The sequence below is a fragment of the Pinus tabuliformis genome, chromosome 4_2 (genome assembly GCF_031772625.1).
Source record: "Pinus tabuliformis cultivar Carrire ecotype Pingquan chromosome 4_2, CPIR1, whole genome shotgun sequence".
Taxonomy (NCBI): Eukaryota; Viridiplantae; Streptophyta; class Pinopsida; order Pinales; family Pinaceae; genus Pinus; species Pinus tabuliformis.
The window spans coordinates 1068990030-1069010443 of record NC_142304.1 but is presented as its reverse complement, the minus strand read 5'-3'; the positions used below and the strand labels follow the sequence as shown (position 1 = coordinate 1069010443).

The 20414-nt window shown below is 38.9% G+C and overlaps 1 protein-coding gene and 1 long non-coding RNA gene across 3 annotated transcripts; both read right to left on the bottom strand.

The window, feature by feature from the left end:
- Positions 1–2762: 2762 nt before the first annotated feature.
- On the bottom strand, positions 2763–3669 carry LOC149173329 (uncharacterized). Of its 2 annotated transcripts, none has more exons than XR_016259668.1 (2): positions 2910–3669; positions 2763–2822 (listed from the first exon to the last, which is right to left on the bottom strand). It is a non-coding gene; the product is annotated as an uncharacterized LOC149173329 (long non-coding RNA). The 2 variants fall into 2 exon arrangements; XR_016259669.1 differs by having other exon boundaries at positions 2763–2813.
- A 2400-nt stretch (positions 3670–6069) lies between these two features.
- Positions 6070–9529, bottom strand: LOC149173328 (putative leucine-rich repeat receptor-like serine/threonine-protein kinase At2g24130). The gene is made up of 2 exons (XM_089427914.1): positions 9183–9529; positions 6070–6685 (listed from the first exon to the last, which is right to left on the bottom strand). Exons 1-2 carry the CDS (start codon positions 9472–9474, stop codon positions 6234–6236), a joined length of 744 nt encoding a protein of 247 aa, XP_089284040.1. The 5' UTR covers positions 9475–9529; the 3' UTR covers positions 6070–6233.
- Positions 9530–20414: the final 10885 nt, after the last annotated feature.

Below are 20414 nucleotides of genomic sequence, written 5' to 3'. Positions count from 1 at the left end.
GAAATTTAATTGAAAAAACCTGAACGAAGCTTAATGCTCCGCTTACCATTTGAACAAGTACAGATGATTGCATACATGTTTTTATGATTCAGAAAAATAATGGAATGCCATAACACCAATATGGTTTTATGATTCATATTATAATAAAATTAATGGAATGCCATAATTCCAATCATTTTTAGAATCTGGTCGCTGCCTATGATTGGTAATGACCACAAATAATATATCATTTTTAGAATCTGGTCACTGCCTATGATTGGCAATGACCACAAATAATATATAGCTTCTGCAAAATTGTGTACGAGTCAAAGTATATGGAGTCTGCAATGTTTACGTGTATTATGGAGTCTGCATTGGCACGAATCAAGAGAATTATTTGCAATGTTTTACCAACGTTCTGACAAGGGGGCGCAGGAGCGGCCTATGCAAAAGCTTCCTATCATTTTTTAGGAAATATGGGGAAGCGTCAGGGTCTTAAAAATTTATAAATATAAAATATAATTTATTAATTGAGTCCATTGTGACAATTTGGTTTGAATTGAAAAGCTGCAAAGCATGATCATTGATTTTTTCAAAGAGAAATCATCATATGGCCGAAGCCCGCAGATTTTTATAATCTATATAGCCGAAGCCAGCAGAATTTTTTACGGCATAGCCGTTACAAATATCGTTCAAACATCTCCATAGCGTGGGGGTCATCGTCATTGATATGAATATCATTTGACATTATCCAAATTTATAATATCATATAAAATAATAAATTTAAAATTCTAATTCAGCTTGGTCAAATTCTAATTTAGATTTTGGTCAGACAGAGGGAGAGCTTCAACTTGATAAGGTAGCCACTGAATTCTGTGAAAAGGTAAATGAACAGATCAGGAACACTGCATTGGCAGTAGAAGGGGCAACTACAATGGGTTGTCCAGCTGTATTGGATCCAACAACGAAAAAGTTTGTTATATTATATATAATATAGACAGTACACCATATGCTGAAAGAAGAGTTTTAGTTCCAAGAGAGATGAGAAGATCACATGAAAGAGTTTCTGACAATTTACTATCAAATGACATTGACTGCAGGATGACCATCTGCAAACCAATTTGGGTGACCAACGATGGCATGGATAATTTGTCTACCTTATTAGAGCAATGCCATGCAGTTCAAACTTCAAACTAGCAGTGTATTTCAGGGGTGAAAATAATTTTCAGACCTGAGAATTCAAGCTGAGCCACTGTGCTCTGTGTAAATTTTGTAACTGTATAAATTCATATATAACGACAGTTCCTGAGATTTCTTGTTGCCCATAGTATTTTGTCATGCTTGCAGTAAACGCATGTTAGTCTATAGTCCACCCAATTATTTCCCACATGACATAGGTGCTGCTTCCATAGTTTGTATGTCAAATGTCATGCAAATTAAAAACACAAACTGAATGTCTCATATTCTTTGCCTGTCACTCCAGTTATCTCCCTAACGCTTGTTGAAACCAAAAGACAGCACAAGAAGTTATCTCCATATAGAACATGAGTAGCTTTGTACCACTTTAGGTCTTTAAATCATAAACTGTAAGCAAGGCCTTTTTTTTGGGAGCGTGGGGAAACGTCCCCTCAGGAAAGGGAAACATTTCCCTAGCACGTCCCCCCGAGTTTCCTCCATTTTGGGAGCGTGGGGAAACGTCCCCTACTCGTCCCCAAGTCCCCGGAGCGCGGGGAGCCAGAAAACTAGACCCCTAGGGGGCGAGTCCCCGTGGAACACTGATTATTTGTGAAAAGCAAAACCAGAATATAAAACCTTTGAATATCATATGTATGGCATTGAATGATGCAGAGCAAATGCTTTTTTTGAAATGTTATAATGAAAGAAGTTTATTTCAAACTTTGAGACCATGCAAATGTTTTTTCAAAAATGTTACAACGTAAGTAATTTATTTTGAACTTTGAGACAAAGGAATCACCACGGTAATTCCCACAAATCTCTGGGAATTTCCTACATACTCTTGCACATTGCTTTCAACAAACACGTGTCATAGTTGTTCCCAGTTACAGAGAAAACCCAATGAAGCAATCAACTTCTCTGGAGTGTCCCCAAACGAAGCATTTGGTTTGTATGTAAGGTGGATTAAAGGAAAGGTAATTTACCTCAAAGGTTCCTTGCTTTTCATCTTCGGAACTTTCCCATTACTTGTCCTATAGCATGTTAGGAACTAGTACTTCTTTCAGACAGGAGGAAGAAACTTACAAATGGCTAGCCTGCCTAAGAACAAGGAGGAAGAAGAGCGTTATAGGGTTAGCCAGCCAAAGATCAAATCATGAGTTAATGGAATCGATCCCTAAAACACATATAGCAGAGGAAAACCGCAACATTGCCAGAGTTATCTATACCTGTATTCAGCTTTACAGGTCATAACAAGCACCTTTATGAACAAAAAGTGCAAGAATTTTGCATTTTATTGAAAAATTGCAGCTAAATATAAATTTCTGCACGGAAAATAACCTTATAAGCTTATGGAGAATCAAGGTCCAAGGCACGCAGTTCTTCCCTTGGAGTCTGTAATCTCCATTTCAATGCATCTACATGCTTTCTTCTTGTCTCTGGTGGGACTTCAAAAAAAACTGACGGTAATATGCAAATATGCAGTTCAAAATATAAATTTGCACAATTTTGCATTTTATTGAAAATTTGCAGCTAAATATAAATTCCTACACGGAAAATAAACTTATAAGCTTATGGAGAATCAAGGTCCAAGTCACGCAGTTCTTCCCTTGGAGTCTGTAATCTCCATTTCAATGCATCTACATGCTTTCTTCTTGTCTCTGTTGGGACTTCAAAAAAAACTGACCGTAATATGCAAATAAGCAGTTCAAAATATACCAACAAACTTCAACAGAAAGGGAAAAGAGAAGCCATACCTGAAAACTTGAATGAATGCAAGTTGCAGAGATTATAGGTGTCTTCGCTGAACTGGATCTTGGTGCTCCTGTAGCTGTTCGGCTGCACAAGAAAAGATCTTGGTGCTCCTGTAGTTGTTCGGCTTTACAAGGAAAGAGTTGTTCTCCTTCACGTTCTCCCATAATACCTACCTTGGTGCGGCTTTCATGCTCTGTGCAGCTATACAAGTTAAAACACTATCTATATCGCTCAACAAATAGGAAAAAAATGGAAACGGGGAAAATATAAAATGTATTGAATGAAAATGGAGAAAACACGATGCGGTGCTCTGCTATGCCTCAGCGTCGTGCCAATGAATCCTTGCTGGTGCTCCTCGGCAGGACTTGTGAGTATCAATTGCAGAGGGAAAACAAAACATGGTGTCACTGAAGTCTTGATCATTGAATTTCTCGGCAGGAGCGTGATTTGTTTTGCCTCGCAACCGATACCGAAATCCTCTGCCCAAAGCTTTAATTGACAAGAAATAATAATATGAACACGGGCACAGAATCAGCGACGAGGGTCTAGCTATCAGTAGAAAATCAACGATACGAAATACAGGCTGTCAAGTTCCTTAAATGAATTTATACCCAAATTTCAGAGATGTTGCGACCCCATCGGATGAGTAAGGTAGTTAAAGAACTTTGCTCGAAAACTAAGCAGAAGCGATTGGTGTATTTAACCAAATATTGGTCCCGTTTTCATCCCGGCAAATACAGAGCAATACTAATTTATAAAGAAAATAACCCTCATATCAGCACTCGCTGCTCAATCGGCAGCAGAGGGCTTATTCAATTTCTTGGCCGAAGCCCTTATCTCTACGATCCATTTTCCACAAAACCTCATATCACCAGTCTCTGCTCAATCGGCATCAGAGGGCTTGTTCAATTTCTTGGCGTAAGCCTTCGTCTCTCCGATCCATTTCATCACTTGCGGCCTTATTTCCCCAATACATTTTCAGATCAGACCACCCTTTGGGGAGGGGATTGGTCTTAACAGAGGATTAACCGAAGAAATTGTGCTCTATTTCATCGATCCCCTACCACTTAGCTTTCCAAGCAAACTAGCATAATAAATTTTGCTTACCTCTGTGAGTTTATCTGATGGAGTCTCCCTTCTAACTGGATCCGCGCATTCGACCATACGTCTTCCATCGCTGGCAACGCCATTTCAAATTTGAATTTTATTCGCCGCGCACAACCTCATGTATGCTCCATGCCATAACCTCCAAACGCATGGCATACTGTCAACGCAATTCCTGGGATCTATCATGCGCATAGTGGATCATGTATCATGCACATAGTGGATCATGTGCCATCGACATAAGCCATGGTTAAACGGAATCCGTTAGCCGGAAAAATGATGCACACGGGTTGACAGCCAAAGCCGATGTCAGAACCCGTCTCCAAGACTGTCCTTAGAGTCTCTTAATAGATCTATACGGGTGGAAATAGGCGTTGCCTCGTCAATGACTCTCTACTCTTATCTGTAAAAGTAGATGGAGGATCAATATTCCTTTCAAAGTCTTTGTATTATAATTATTCTGCGTAAATTATTTATGACTACAGACTCCATTATTTAAAAGTGAGTACTTCACCATTCACCATTCACCATCCTGGTTTTAAATGCAAGTGTGTACGAAGTGATTTCAAGTGGTTACCTCAAGTGGGCATGAAGTGATTTATGACTATGGACTTCACCATGCAGGTTTTAAATTCAACCATGCAGGTTTTAAATTCAAGTGGCTACGAAGTGATTTCGTTCGATCCTCTCCGGTTCAAATCTCTTGTTTCCACTCACTTTCCAGCTGGTATTGTACAGGAATTGTCATAAAATTAGTAAGAAAAAACATTCATTGGAGAGGACTGTCAGATTGTGAATATTGGTGCAGAGTACTGCAAGTTGAAAATGGCAACTTGGAAGGGTAGATGTTTTGTTCGATCATACACTGGTAGAAATTTGAATTTTTGAAGGACTCGTGCATGTAATGAGAAAATATCTCCAAGCTCGGCACACAATTTGCATAGTTTCCTGCAAACTGAAGATCAAAGTTTCCTGCAAACTTTCCAACAGGAGTGACAATCACTTCTCAAATCATGCTAAAATCACTTCTCAAAAGTATTCCAATTATGTTTGTCTAGGTACAGGGATATTGTGTGGAGACTAGTGAGTCCAAGTGTTTGTCACAGTAGAGACAAGATTAGCCTTAGTGAAATACTGGAAATTCATGTCATGACATATCTCCCAATTGTCAAATACAATACTCCTAATGAAGGGCACATTACTGGCGTCCGATCTATGGATATAAACAGAAATCTGATTCACCTGTGTATATTCTCAGCACTTTTGTTCCATATTAACAAATGAATATTTCTGAAATGGATTATTCAGTGTTCATGTCTGTAAGAGTTCGTGCTGATAAACAAACAGACCAGAATGTTCTCTATGAACCCCCAAATCCATCTAAAATCCATAGTATCTTGTTGTAGATCATATCTTCTGTTGAAAATCACAAAAGTTACCTTCATGACCAGTCAGAGATAACAGGCTATTTAAAACCGATGCCACAATAATATTCTAAAACATAATTCAAGTCCAAATCTTAAACTACTTATAATAATTGTGCTACAGATTTCACCCTACAGCTACCTCTAATGAAAATTAGGTGTCCAACCTAATTCCTAACTGTTCTGGTAATAAGGTAGAACCTTGTCTGTTACAGATTGATCTTCTGATACAACTGTGGCTTCATAGTGCTGGCGTAAAGGAGGAACATTAAAAAAAAAGTGTAAGCTTCATTTTTGTCAACATGTTCATGTTTCATGAATGCTTGTGGCTGCTTTTTTAAAACAAATAGAAAGCCCTTGGTATATTTATCTACCCGGAACAACACAAATAAAACTAAATTGCATTGCATTTTATTATAGATGTAAATGAATATTGAACAATAAGATTGATATACATAAAAAATTTCTAAAATGAAGATAGGGGACTTTATAGTTGTAAAAACATTTGAAAGGCGCCATTTATGACATATTTCAATGTCACTTTATTCTTCACGTTGGTGCATCCAACAAGTTACAGTAGACATGCCACATAGAGGAGAAGGGGAATACAACTACAAATATGTTGTATAGGGAATAAGAGAAGAATAAGACTTGAATTAGATGGAACTAATGTCAAAAGATTCAAATTACATCATGGTTTAGTGAAACAACTAACAATGGATTAAATTATTTCATGGTTCAATTATACAACTATTGGATCAAATTATTTCATGATTCAATTATAAAACCACTACTCCCTTACAATAAACTAGAAGAACTTTGGCCTTCACCAATGTTGTTATGAGTAGTACTTGTACTACCCATTAAATGTGATATTTCTGATTGGAACTTTGGAATCTTTGTAGCTCCCAAAAAAGTCTCTTTGATGCTTTGCAATGTACCCACAATGTCCATCATACCAGGCCGTCCTTCAGGAGATTCTGTTGTGCATAGCAAACCCACCTTTATGAGTTGGTTGAGGCAATTGAGCTCCTTGTCTTCTATAGTGCTCATGGTTGTCCTCCTCAATAGACTCCCATCGACCACGTCTTTTATTCCATTAAGAAACCCACTATCCACCCATTTATGTAAGTTCATTCCTTCCACAAAGATGTTGTGTGTGGGCTTCTTTCTAGTCAACATCTCCAATAACACTATTCCGTAGCTATAAACATCACCTTTTGTCGTTGCACGACCACCCAATCCATATTCTACATTGAGACATTCTCATTAGAAGATTTATAATATACATATTTTAATAAAAATAGGAAATTGCAAACATTGCTTAGTATGCTATAAAATATCTAAAATTTGTTTGACATGATATCTATTTCACATAATACCTGGAGGAATGTAGCCTATTGACCCTTTGAGTGCATGTGTTGAAGTGATCTCTGCATCCTTCGAATTTGCAAAACATATACTAGCAATACCAAAATCTGCGCTGTCATATCTTCATCGAGAAGCACATTGCTAGGTTTTAGATCACAATGGAGCACTTGCACAAAACAATGGTGATGGAGATATGCCATTCCTTGTGCAATATCTATTGCTATATTCAACTTTTGAAACAAGCTCAAATTACTTTCTTCTTGGCCATTAGGATATAACCACTTCTCTAAGCTTCCATTTTGCATTAATGGAAATATCAAAGCTTTCATTTGAAGGTTTGAATAACATGTTATGATTCTAATCAAATTCCGGTGCCTAACTTTACCCAAAACTTTGCATTCCTTGTCAAAACTCTTGTTGGCCCCCTCATTTTCCAAATTGAGAAGCTTGATAGCAACAATTGTGCCATCATTTAGAACCCCTTTGTACACTTTTCCAAAACTACCAACTCCTAGCAAGTTGGCATCACTAAATTGATTTGTTGCAGTCATGATCTCTCCATATGAAATTCTTCGATGGCCCATAGTGAAGGATGTCTCGACCTCTGTATCAGTATGTTTCTTGCGATTTTGAATCCGCAAGATTCCCAAAAACAAACACGATACAACGATCACTGCTGCAATAACCATAGGTATGATAACTCTTTTTGTATGCCAAATATTTTGATGTTTCTGAGCATAGCATGGTGGCAGACTTACCCAAGGTCCACAGAGGTCAGGATTTCCCATGAAAGCCATGGCACCAAGCTTTTTGAAAATTCCTGCTTTAGGGACTTCTCCTGACAACTTGTTGAAAGAAAAATTACAATGAACGAGCATTTTGAGCTTTTCCAATGACAAGGGTATTCCACCAGATAGATTGTTGTAGGATAAATCCATGTCCTCAAGACTTTGAAGTTCATTGAGCGTAATTGGAATTGGACCTTCAAGTGCATTTATGGAAAGATTGAGGTACTCTAGTTCTTTGCAGCTTTGGAGTGTACTTGGAATGTGGCCAGTTAATTGATTTGCAGAAATATCTATAGCTTGAAGCATAGTCATCTTGCTTAGTCCTAAAGGCACAGGTCCATTAAATAAATTGTTTGAAAGGTTGAAATACAAAGCTAAATTTTTAAGCCCTGCAACTTCTGGAGGTATTTTCCCAGTGAGCCTGTTGAATGATAGGTCTAGCAGTAATAAGTTCACACATTTCCCTAGATTTGGAGGTATATTACCTGATAACTGATTATAAGAAAGATATATATATCTTAACTGTTGGAGGTTGGCAATAGAATCAGGGATTCTGCCATCAAAATTATTTTCAGAGAGATCTAGAGCCCCTAAACTTTTGAGTTGCCCAATATTGAAAGGGATGTTTCCTTGTAAATTGTTGACTGCCATATCTAACACTTGCAAGTTTTGAAGAGTATTAAGTGCAAAAGGTACAGGCCCTGTAAAATTATTGGTGTCTAAAATAAGCTCAGTTAAACTAGTTAAGTTTCCAATCTGCGGAGGTATTTCTCCCATTAATTCATTCAATTCCAAGTTTAGGTAGTATAATTTAGTTGGGAGATGGCCTATAGAAAAGGGCAAACGGCCGTTTAAATAGTTACGAAATAAATAAAGGATTTCTAAGGAGGAGCAGTTAGTAAGAGCAGTAAGAATGAGCAAGCTGGTGGTGCTGCCGCTAGCCAATCTATTATCGCCTAAGTTAAGCCCTCTGAGCTGCGTCAGTTTACCGAACTCCATGGGCACTACTCCGCTGAGCTGGTTGTACGATACGTCTAAATATTGAAGGTTGGTACAGTTGAAGAGGGAAGCAGGAATGCTGCCACTCAAATGATTAGCGCCCATGAAGAGTATCCTCAACTGGGTGCTCTTGGTACACAGCTCGACGGGAATGTTACCAGTAAACTGGTTATCGGGAATACTCAATACTCGAAGACTGGTGCAGTTAGCCAAGGGAGATGGAATTGGTCCTGTGAGATTATTAATGCCCAAACTTATTACTCTCAACTGGCTTAGCATGCCCAATTCGGATGGAACACTCCCGTGAAGGTGATTGGTAGACAAGGATATCTTGTGCAAAGAGGATATGTTTCCCAGCCAGGCCGGGATTGTACCTGTGAGATTGTTTCTTTTCATAGAGATGATCTCTAAACGATGGCACCTACTCAGAGTGGGCGGAATAGAACCGTAGAGGTGATTCTGAGACAGGTAAAGATCCTTTAAGCGAAACAAATTTCCCAATTGATAGGGAATGAGACCATGAAAAGTGTTATTGCTAAGGTCGAGTATTCTAAGAAAGGAGAGATTGCCGAGAAGGGGGAGATTGTACCTTGTAATCCCATGCCTGAAACATTGAGGGAAACCACTCTCTGTCTGCGCCGACTGCATTTGACGCCGGTCCACTCGCAGAAGGAAACATTTGGTTTCCAAGAAGTGGGCAATGACTGGTATGGATCATATGTGATAGCAGACATGAATCCAAGCAGAGCCTGTTGATCAGAAGCATTGCTGAGATGACGATGCCCATGATGAGGTAATTGAACGGCGGAAAATAGGTGAGGAGTGAGAGAGAGAATGAAATAAAGGAAGAAGAGAAGTGAAGGAACGTGACAGATCTCCATCTCCTACAGGTAGAGAACGTTTGTGAAGGAAGTATAACAGTAAGAAGAAAAGTGAACGAACGTTTCTCAACTAAAAATGAATGCATTGGTTTACTTAAATAGAAGAGAGTTATAAACACGTAATTGATACATAAAATGTAATCGATACTGTATTTGGTTTAACGACAACGATGGAGAGTTTAATAATAATGTTAACGAAGTGAATAGACAAAATGAACGATTCAATAATAGTGAAAGTTATTCACCAGAATACTCAATCAACCATTGACGTCATGCTCATGCTTGTGATGCCTATATCCACAGTTTTCCCTTGAGTTCTGGTGCATTTGAATAGTAAAATAAAATATAATCTCCTCAATGTTAAAAGTATAATCTCCTCATTATGTTATTTTTGACTCCGGTCACCACTCTTTTGAACATTTTCATTTGTTTTTTTCTTTTTAAAACAAATTTGTGTTTATCATCAAAGTAGATTAGCTTCAATAAGGAGTTGTTAAATATTTATCAATCATGCAAATGACACGTTTTAGGAGGGGTAAGTTATATGAATGGAAAAAAACTCAAATCAATGTGTATCTTTGTGGGGTGTCATATATGCGGTAAGGTTTAAATTCTTAATACTTAATAATAAGGATTAATATAAAAAATAAGTTTATTGATGCTCTTTCTTATTTAGTGTAAAATAATGGTCTTACAATTTTTCATTGGGCTTTATGGTTCAATTATAAATGTTTTTCTGATACAACACATTCCAAAAATTGAGATCAAATCAAATGTATTTGTGAATATACCATGAAAGATTTCTATACTATACTTTAATTCCAAAATTCTAAAGAAAATAATGTAAAATCATGGAAAGATATAGATACAAAGTTGTAGATCCCAATGAGACATTTCCAATGGTATAAGGGTGTCTAAGCATAAAGCACAACAAGTAATGCAGAAAGCACGGGTCCTGCCACTAGCAGCATAGGCAGTTACCCTAAATTCCATAAACAGTTGATAGATAACCTAATAATAAGGTGCAAAGGCAAGGGTTGTTTCAAGACATAAACTTATTACTACCTAAAGACGCCGTTCAAGCAGCAAAGTCACTTGAAACAATACCAGTTTCCGGCCAGGGTTGATTTAGAGTCAAAAAGTTGTGAAACTATCAAAAGGACCTTTTTTTTTATCAACAAACTTTTTAACCCTTTTTTATGCTATCCCAAAAACATATTTTCCTTTCTTGGGTTTGGAAGAAAAAATTATTTTTCCTATCAAATATTTTCAAAAAACATTTTTTTTTCAATTATAATTTTATAGAAAACCCAACTAGGAGATATTTACATATTTATCAACCATAGTGGACATGACATAGATATGATGTCTTTTGCATAAGGGCATGACCTACATATTTTTGTATATGGCATATTGTACATGGGTGAGGCCCACATACTTTTTGTGCATAGAACACATATTTTGATGGTATGGCCATGGTGAAGGTTAATTGGATATATTGGTGTATGCATTTTTGTAACTGTTTGTACGTGCACACACATACACACAAACTTTGTATGACTATTCACTATGTTCATGTGATGATGTAATGGATGCATTTGTGATATCTGCATTATTTTTCATTATTTATGTAATTATGATGATAAAATAAAAAGATGCATACACTGATGGGATTAATTGTGAAAAATAATGTTTTAATGTGATAATTGTTTTTCTAAAGTTTCATTTGTAATGTTGTCTACAAATTGATTTGCACTTCTAGGAATATATATGGAAGTGATGGATTCAAAATTCCTTGATGGAATGTTTACTTTTAGGTTCTTTCTATATAGGTAGGGATCACAAACATGGTTAACATCATTTGACTATGAGATGAAAAGTTGAGTATCTAAGAAGTTAATCCTACAGCGGATGGCCATATTTCGTGGGAGCGTGAAAGCTCCTGCACATCAGATTCGAATGAGGAAACAAAACGATGGCAGAATCGGTTACACGAGGTAACCACACTCAATTGCAACATGATGGTAAGATCACTACGCTGCGTGACAACATAGTTAAGAAATCTACCTGTGTATGACGGGTTGACAACGGTGGATGAATTCTTGAACAAATTTGAAAGCACAGTGCCAGATGAGCAGCGGTTCGATGCTCTGAAATGGGCACTACGTGTGACACCCGTAAGGTGGTGGGGTACTCATTAGAGAAATATTGAGAGCTAGCATGAATGGAGAAGGGGGATGCTTATAAGATTTTGAAAACCTCAGCTATGGATGAGAGCCAGTTATGAGGGACGAAACATCTTGTGTGCCCACCTGCCCAGATGGGTACAGGCATATGGTACACAACCTGCACGAATGCACACCGCTCTCATGATAGGAAATAGGAACAACAAGCAAAAGCAGGCAGGACAAGTGCGCGAATGGCGAAGTATGATACAACCTAGCATGCCAAAAATCATACACGGGGAAGCCTTTGACAAGGTGTGAGAAGCTCTAAATAGGGTCCACCATGTGAGATGCACCAACTGGGACCTACACGTACCAGCACTTGTATGGGCTTATAGGACCATGTGCAAAACTCTGACCACGCAAGCGCTTCTGAAGCTGAAGTATGAAGCAGGCGTTGTAGTCCCTGTGGAGCATGCGAAGATGAGTCCGTGCATAACAACACCCATAGATATGATGGTCCATGTCAACCGGAACGAAGAAATCACACAGGTGCGTGAAACAGAACATATAAGACTTGAGGAAGAAATACAACAGGGAAACTTTAGACTTCACGAACTTGAAAAAGACCGGGTACGGCTAAGGGAGAAAAGCGGTTTAATGGACGCAGAGGTCAAGAAGCTGGAAAACGAAATAAAGGAAGCATTTCTCGTCGAGAAATCGAGGATGGCAAGGCAAGGTACATATAATCATACTGACAAATTGGAAAGCTATCTTCGTGAATTGGTTAGTCTGCTACCATGGCTGAGACCGCGTCTCGCCAAACATAGTGACCAAGGAAACGCAATGCAAATCGTAGAGTGCGCAATGTCGATCACTACAAGGGAAGATGGGGATTCTTTGCGAACCATGGTGGGGGACGAGATGAAGCCCCACATGGGTGGTGCACCCACCTAACTAGTCGTAGGAAGGATAGTCTTAGCACTCCAGGTAGTTGAAAGGGAGCGTGGGACTATAAAATATTCTGCCTGGGGGCTACACAATATAAGAAATGCACGCAGGAGCAGGACGTCACAGGGTTCGCGACCGTGCACGGAGGGCTACACTGTCGCGTGGGTTGGCTGGAAAGTGACCGTTGGTGTCACTGTTCATGACGAGATGTCTGACTTGAGGCCAAATGGAGTGGGTGATGGGCATTTAAGGCGAAAGTTATGGGCAAGATTTGGGAAAATCTGCTGCCAAGGAAGCATTAATGGCCCGAAATGGGGGGAGTGGTCGAATTTGAATTCAAAAGGAACTATAAAACTCAAAGGGCTAGCCAGTGGACAACACTTGGTCATTTGAGCATTGAGAAGAGCACAGAGTATTGAGAGCCGAGCGATAATAGAGCCCCTGAGTTCGCGAGAGACAAAACACTGTGTAGAGATGAAGATGACCACTAAGGATGGGTTGGGAATTGAGGAAGGAAGAGTCGGCGAGGCCGCATAGACCCCCATGGTGCAAGATGTTCCCTAAGGCGCTGAGGTTGTAACAGAAATCCCCAAATCACTGCGGAGGCTGAGAACAAAGAAGGATAAGCAGGCAATGGGACTAGTACGCATGTCCCTAAGGAATCCGCGGCACAACAAGTTATCAATGGAAGAAAAAGGGAAGGTAGTCATGATTGAAACAGATGAGGATGAGGAATATTTGCAGGCCCTGATTATCGCTGTAAAAGAAGAAGAAGACGTGGAAGAGGACATCCAACCATTGCGCTCTGCAACAAAACTGTCAGCATATGTCCCTCTGTGGAAAGGGAAAACCAAGGTGCTGAAGAACCTGGACGAAATGTAAAGCTTGATCCAGACCCTGCTCCTCCCCAATGGCATTATATTTGAGGGCGCGCACCTAGGCCGTGTGCCAACCATGAAATTTGAAGACTGGGACCTCGCTGACAGCGAGAAGTTTCCGCACCTAGAGACCAGGAATTTGATGAAGCAGAACACCAAGGGGGCGGTGATAACGTTAGAGCTGTGAAAATGGTTGTGCGTGTGGAAAAGGTCGGGTTGCTGCACTTGTTATGGATACCGCATTTCTACCGTGCGCCTATCACCATTTTTATCATCAGGCAGCTATTGTGCCTGGTGCATGATGGGTATTTATGGCTGGAGGAGCCTATTCCCATCACGGCAGACCTCATTCACTAGATTTCTTGGCTTCCCTATAAAGGAACAGACCCTATGACTATAGCCGGAAAAGGTAGCGATTTGGCTCTCGCAAAAGCCATGAAGGCGAAATATAAGTTAGAGAAGAAGAAGAGGGGATACGTCATCTCCAGCATCAAGGAAAAAGGGGTGCACGTAGCAACCCAACTCTTGGCCGACAAAGTGATGAGGAAGTGTCGCACCGATGAGGTACCGACGTCGGTGGTCACACTGGCCGAGCAGTGCATGGAGGGGGTTCAGTTCAACTGGGCCGAATTCCTCTGCGAAGAATTTTTTATAAACGGTCGCAAAGCCCAGGAACAGGGTAAGACCTTCCACTACACGTGGTTGCTCTTATCCATATTGCTGGTAGCGGGAGAATTGCCGGAGGATAGTTAGTTCCCCCACATTGATAGAGAGTTACCAGAGGTTGCGAAGTATGCTTCGCTCTGGGCCACCAAGGACGCGAAATGGATTCGCGACATCAAAATTTTCTGGGTGCTCATGGAGGCGAGCATCTGGATGTGGATCAATAGGAGGTTGCGCTTATCACCTACAGTGTACAATAGTATGAACAATTTTGCACAGTTAAAGCTGATATGCACAACATTATATCATGGCGCGAAAGGTTCCAGTGAAGTAGTGGACGAAGCTACTATTTGTAGCCACTGACAACACGATTTTTACTGTCTTGGAGACATGGCCTCCTGAATGGCGCACTCCGGAGCTAGCAGAACTCGAGAAGGCGGCAACCTAGAAGAAAAAAGATGATGCTAAGTTGCGTGTCACTCAGCTAGCAGAGAAAAGGCAGAACGAAAAAGCAGCAACTTAGGAAAAGGCAGTGCAGGAAGCCGTAGAAGTAGCAACAACAGTGAAGGCAGCAGAGGCAACAATAGCATAGGCAGACAAGGGCCAAGCAACATCCTCAGGACAGGAGGCAGAGGAACCAGAAACAACAGAAGGGAGCGCGGACCTGGGGGCCGCGTCCACTCAGTTAAAGTTCCCATGCATCGCCGAAATATTGGGCCCAAGGAAGAAGGTTAAGGCCTCAAGGTTGGCCATTGACTTGATCACCTTAACCGAAGGTGATCTCCATGACATCGGCGAGACGGTCCGCGATGTCACAGGTGAAGTGCTTCAGGAGTTCATGCAGGAGCATCAAACTGTGTTGGGGGCCCTCACGGCGCAGCTGCAAGAGTTACAGGTACAGACCCCTCAGGAAGGTACCTTGTCAACACATGTCGCAGCAGGAACTTCAGCAGCAGAGCAGATGTTGCGCACAAGGATGGCAAACACAATAGTGTTGCTGGAGGGAGCTCTACCATCGTCAAATGCAATGAATCGATTGTCGATTAGCATGAGGAAAGGTATTGGCCTTAATCTGGCTGCCCTTCCCTAGGAAACAATGTACCAATTATAGGATGGGATAACGATAGAACTGCGGGTCAGGGAGAGCCGCGCGATCCAGGTTCTTAGCGAGCAGAAAATTAACATAGAACAACTTAGCTTGCAGTGCGATGAATTAGTGTCGCAGAATCAACAGTTGGTGCAGACAGTAGATGACGCTTGCCAACACGTTCCGGAGTTGGCCATCGTAGCAAATCTATCGGTAGAAGTGCGGATCCACAGTTTGGTAAGTGGAGTCCACGATGCGAGAGAAGAGACAAAGAAGGTTCAGCTAGACCTAAATCTTCAGATTGCTGAGCTACAATTGAAGGCGTAGCCTTCCACTCCTCCGAAAATCAAAGAACAACGCGCCAACGCTATTACAGTAGGGTTGGAAGAGATTGGAGGTATAGTGCGCAACTATACCAACATGTTGGAACAGGTGCTTGAGGTCCTCACGATGTTACAAGAGTGCCCCAACATCCAGCGGCTGGAGACAGAGGCACGCCAACTTCAGCAACAATACGACATCATTAGGGGGACTGCGTCGACAGTAGTCCTTACTCAGCAGTTTGCAAGAATGCAACAAGCCAAGGCACTAAAGAAGAAGGTGGACGTGGTGCGCCATAAGGAAGCAGTTCTTAAATCACGCGTTCAACCATGGATTGACGAGGCCTTCACAATCATGGTGAATATTGAAGGGAAGATCATGCACATTCAGGGGATGCATGCGCAGATATAAGGCAGCACGCCGGAAAAAGAGGTCTCAAAAGAATGGATGCATCAGGTTCAGCAAGCAACAGCTGAGTGCGTTGTTGACATCAGTACCGTTTGAGAGCAGTTGGAGGGACTCCACACCGAGCAAGTGACTCGAGGGCGAGTCACAATGTTTGTGTTGGGGTCCTGTTGGGCATGGAATCCCCCCGCAACATGTTTTGGGGCTCAAAACCCAAGTGTTGAGTAATATTATTGTAAAAACTCCACGAATTGCAGGTGCAGAGCGCGAATTATATGTTAGAGTCATAGGGTTGTTCGCCCTAAGTTTTGAATGTAATGTCGGCCTACCCATGGTCCACAGACCATGGGATTGTATAAATAGAGTCTAGCTCTAAGTGTAAAAGTTAGCGAAGAAAAAGGAAAAGGAAGAGTGAAGCATAAAGCAAGTGTCTATGTGTGTCTTGGGTCGTAGTAGTAGGAAGAGGCTCTGTAGCTGAGTGCGCGGGGTAGAATAGAGTCTGTAACCAAAGAGAAAGAATAATAAAGAGAAGTTTTATTTGAATTACGTGTATCTGTCTTGGGTTATTATCTATTGGATATGAATTGCAACTATACTGCTTATTCACTGTGCGCACTTGTATGAATTGTGAATATTGTTAAGTATAACTAAAAGCATACAAATAAGCTAAGTTAATCAAATCTGATAGGATTACTAGTAAGGACTTGGGTAATAACATTGTTCGGCCCCCGAGTAAGGCTGCGCGAAGGCAGCATCCCAGGCTGCGAGGTACAGGTAAGTGCGCGTAGTGACTTGCGTGCAGGGTCGAACCACGAACCACTTGGAATCCATCAGACATCCCCAGGGTGTGGAAACTTGGTTCTAGCACCCTCCCATACTACTTCGGGTGAGACCTCAGTCCGCGCTCTACGAACTGTTGCCAAAAGGGCCAATAGTACCAGGATTTGTTTGGCTAAATCACCTTTGAACCTGGGTTAGGCCCCAACAAGGCAACAGGGGGAGAGTTTGAGCCAAGTGGGCAAAGAGAGCACATGCAGCTATACCTCCAAGAGTGACGTGGAGTGATGTAGATTCTAAGTCCAAGAGTTGCAGAAATTTGGGAAGGGTCAATTGAGGTTTGTTTGTCTCATGGATCATTACCTTGTTACAGGGGCCCACAATATTCAGTAGAAGGAGGATCAGTGTCAATTAGATACTGAGGAGTGCAGAGGAGTGTTGGCAGCAGAGAAGGAGGCTTAGTAGTAGAGTCAACAACATCATAGTTTTCCTAGTACACAGTTGCAGGCACAGTTTATTCATTTTATTTTTTGGATGCTTCTCAGTTGCAAATGTTGCAGTAGTAGCATGCAGTACATTCCACATGTTCAGGATAAGGGTGGTTGATAATCCCTTTCTTGTTGAGAGGGAGTGTTGAAAATGCAGCAAGAAAATCCTAATTTAATTTTGCTTGATTAAACTAGGATACATTCGAATTTCAATTTCAGCAGAATACTTGGAGGTAATTAAATGAGGTGACATGGTTCTTGTCACTCAGTTAACTTAGTAAATTCGATTTGGAGACACTTGAGTTCAGTGCTACATGATTGATTGATAATTTGTAACAATCTATTTTAGTTAATTTGAGTGATCATCCAATTAAATTGATCAATCAGCCTAACTTAACTCATGCATGCAGAGAATTCAAGTTACCCAGTTGAGATTGGAGTTGAAGGGTAGTGTACTATTAGTTGTAAAATTTTCCAAGTTGTATAGGTGGTGCATGGAGTCAAAGAAAGGCCTAAAAGAATTGTGCGATTCTCAATGAGTAATTTCCTTAATTAACAGGGGTATAATTCCTCATCAAACATCGCAAGGAAATAGGACCTTCGCAGGTTGAGAAATTTGCTAAGTATTGGCTTGAGTTAGTCTATGAGGCAGTGAGATAGATTATACTAGTGCAAGGGTTGCGAAGGCTTGAGAAAGCATTGCATTTCTTTTCTATTCTTTGACTAATGCAATATAGATAGTAAGGGTTTTTGAGCAGTTGCTTTCCCCTAGATCAATCTTTGTGTATATGTGATGAATCTCGATGCATGTTAATGATTTGTGTTCTCAATCGTTATTTGCTTTCCACAGATGGATAGAGTAGCTTCAAGTCTTGTGATTTAGTAAATTTCATGAGTAATTAGGAAACCTCAGTAGCAAGACTCAGGAAGCCTTCTCTATTTCATGAGAAAGTCTTATGATCAAAGACTCAGGAAACCTAATGATAACTAAATAAATAGGAAAAAACACAATTACAAAAGACCTAAGAAGAATCAACATCCTAATTACCCTTCAAAGCTTATCATAGGGACGTTATGACCTGAATTTGAGGTAGCGAAGATTTTATCAATAAGACCTCCTGGTATTTGGCTTGGTAATTAGGGCCAAGTGTAGATAACGAAGGAATAAGAGATAATTATGGTAACATCATTATAACAATCACCCAAGGTGCAAGTAACCTCGCGAAGATAGGCACCGTCTAGGGGAGTTGTAATGGTGATTATGCATTTACCTTAAGTGTCATTATCACTTCACAGTTACCCACGAGAAATCCTAGGAACAACCACTAAGGTTACCAACTCAAAGTTGGAAACCAGGAAGAATAGTCATAACTTAGGATCACATAGGATCTCACATAGTCATAGGTAGAGAAACAAAGCTCAAAGCTTCAAGAAGTGATGTCACTCATAGGACCTAACGTTTCAAAAAAAACCCATACATGTAGCATCCAATGAACACTAAGACAAGCAAACGAGGGGATATCACCTCTACTTTCCCTAATGCTACCAGTGGTTGAGACCTGTTTTAGAGATATTTTTCCGACAAATATTTCTTCTACATTTTTCTAACACTAATAACGTGTTAGTTATATTTTAATATAAACATACACAGGAAAAATAGAAAATTGGAAATACCAAAAAAAACTATAATTATCTATTTGTAATAAATATTTAAGAATTTTTCAAATTTTTATATAAAGCATTGTATTATATATAAAGTTTTATTAAATATTTATATTTAAATTTTAGATTGAAAAATATAATTTTAAATTTAAATTATTTTAAATTGAAGATTAAAATAAAGGTGATTTTTATTTATTTATTTATTATTATTATTAATCCTTAAAAATTATAATTTTTTAAATAAATAAAATTATTAAATATTTAAATAATATATTGGTTATTTAAATAAATAAAATTATTAAAAAAAATATTAAATATTTAAATAATATATTGGTTATTTTGTAGTATTAGATGCATATTTATGTGTTAGGTTAAAATTATTATTAATTTTATATGTATTCATTATGTGTTTAATTGAAACTATAATATTGGGAAAAGGATAAATAGAGTGTGGAAAGTTTATTATGGGATTGAAAACAATGGTAAATTAGCATAATTTTGGCTTTGGGATTAAGAAAAATTAAAACTTTACTCATTTCAATTCCCTTATATGGAGGTAAAGTTTGGGACGTAGTATCACTATAAAATTTTAGAGAAAGATAAAGCAAATGCAAAATAATTTTATAATTTATAATTTCAAAATTGTAAGAAATACACCTTATTTTATTCTCCTCGTATAATAAGTCTTCAACCCTATTGAAGAAACAATTATAATTAGGTTCCTAAAGTGAATAAAATAAATGTCATGGATGACAAAGCCCTCTAAAACCGCTTCAAATTCTAGCCAAAATCACCAATGATTCAATTTGCACAAAAGAATTTGACATCTTTGTGACACTAAAAGAATTAAAGATGTGAAATAATTTGTCTTAAAATGTTCTTTATATACCCAAAATAAATCATAATTTAAAAATATTGTCATAAAATTAACCTTCCTAAGTTCCTTTTAGCTCATCAAAACTTAATTAATTTTGAAAGGCATATATATATATATATATATATATATATATATATATATATATATAGATATATATATATATATATATATATATATATATTCACCTTTCATAATAGAAAATTGGAAACACCAAAAAAATAATAATCAATATTTATGAGTATATAAAATTGTTATAAACTAGTTTTCATCCATCTCAATCATAAATCTAGCAAGTCTCGAGAGGGATCAAATCTTTTGAGGTGCAAACCATTTCTTGCACATTGAGAGATTATATCCCTCTTAATTCTTGCTAGATCCATGATTGAGATTAATCTATACTGGTTCTACACACACACCACCAACCACCCATTGAAATATATACATGAGAAATAACCAAAATATAAAATAATAAGACTAGAAATAAGAATTTAATTTTTTAGTGTGTGTATATATATATATGGGGTTGACATTGAAATATTATTTTATCTAAGATATTGAAATATTTTATTGTGGTACACACATATAAAGTTGATATTGAAATAAATTAATTAATATGGGTATTCAAATAATTTTAATTAATATGAATATTCAAATAATTTATATCTT

Bases quoted from the DNA above. Each gene is read 5' to 3' on its own strand.
- LOC149173328 (XM_089427914.1), bottom strand. From the start codon at position 9,474: ATGGAGATCTGTCACGTTCCTTCACTTCTCTTCTTCCTTTATTTCATT. The intron at 6,686-9,182 runs GTACAATCTCCC...GTCTCAATGTAG, and splicing joins TTCAGGCATGGGATTACAAG to AATATGGATTGGGTGGTCGT.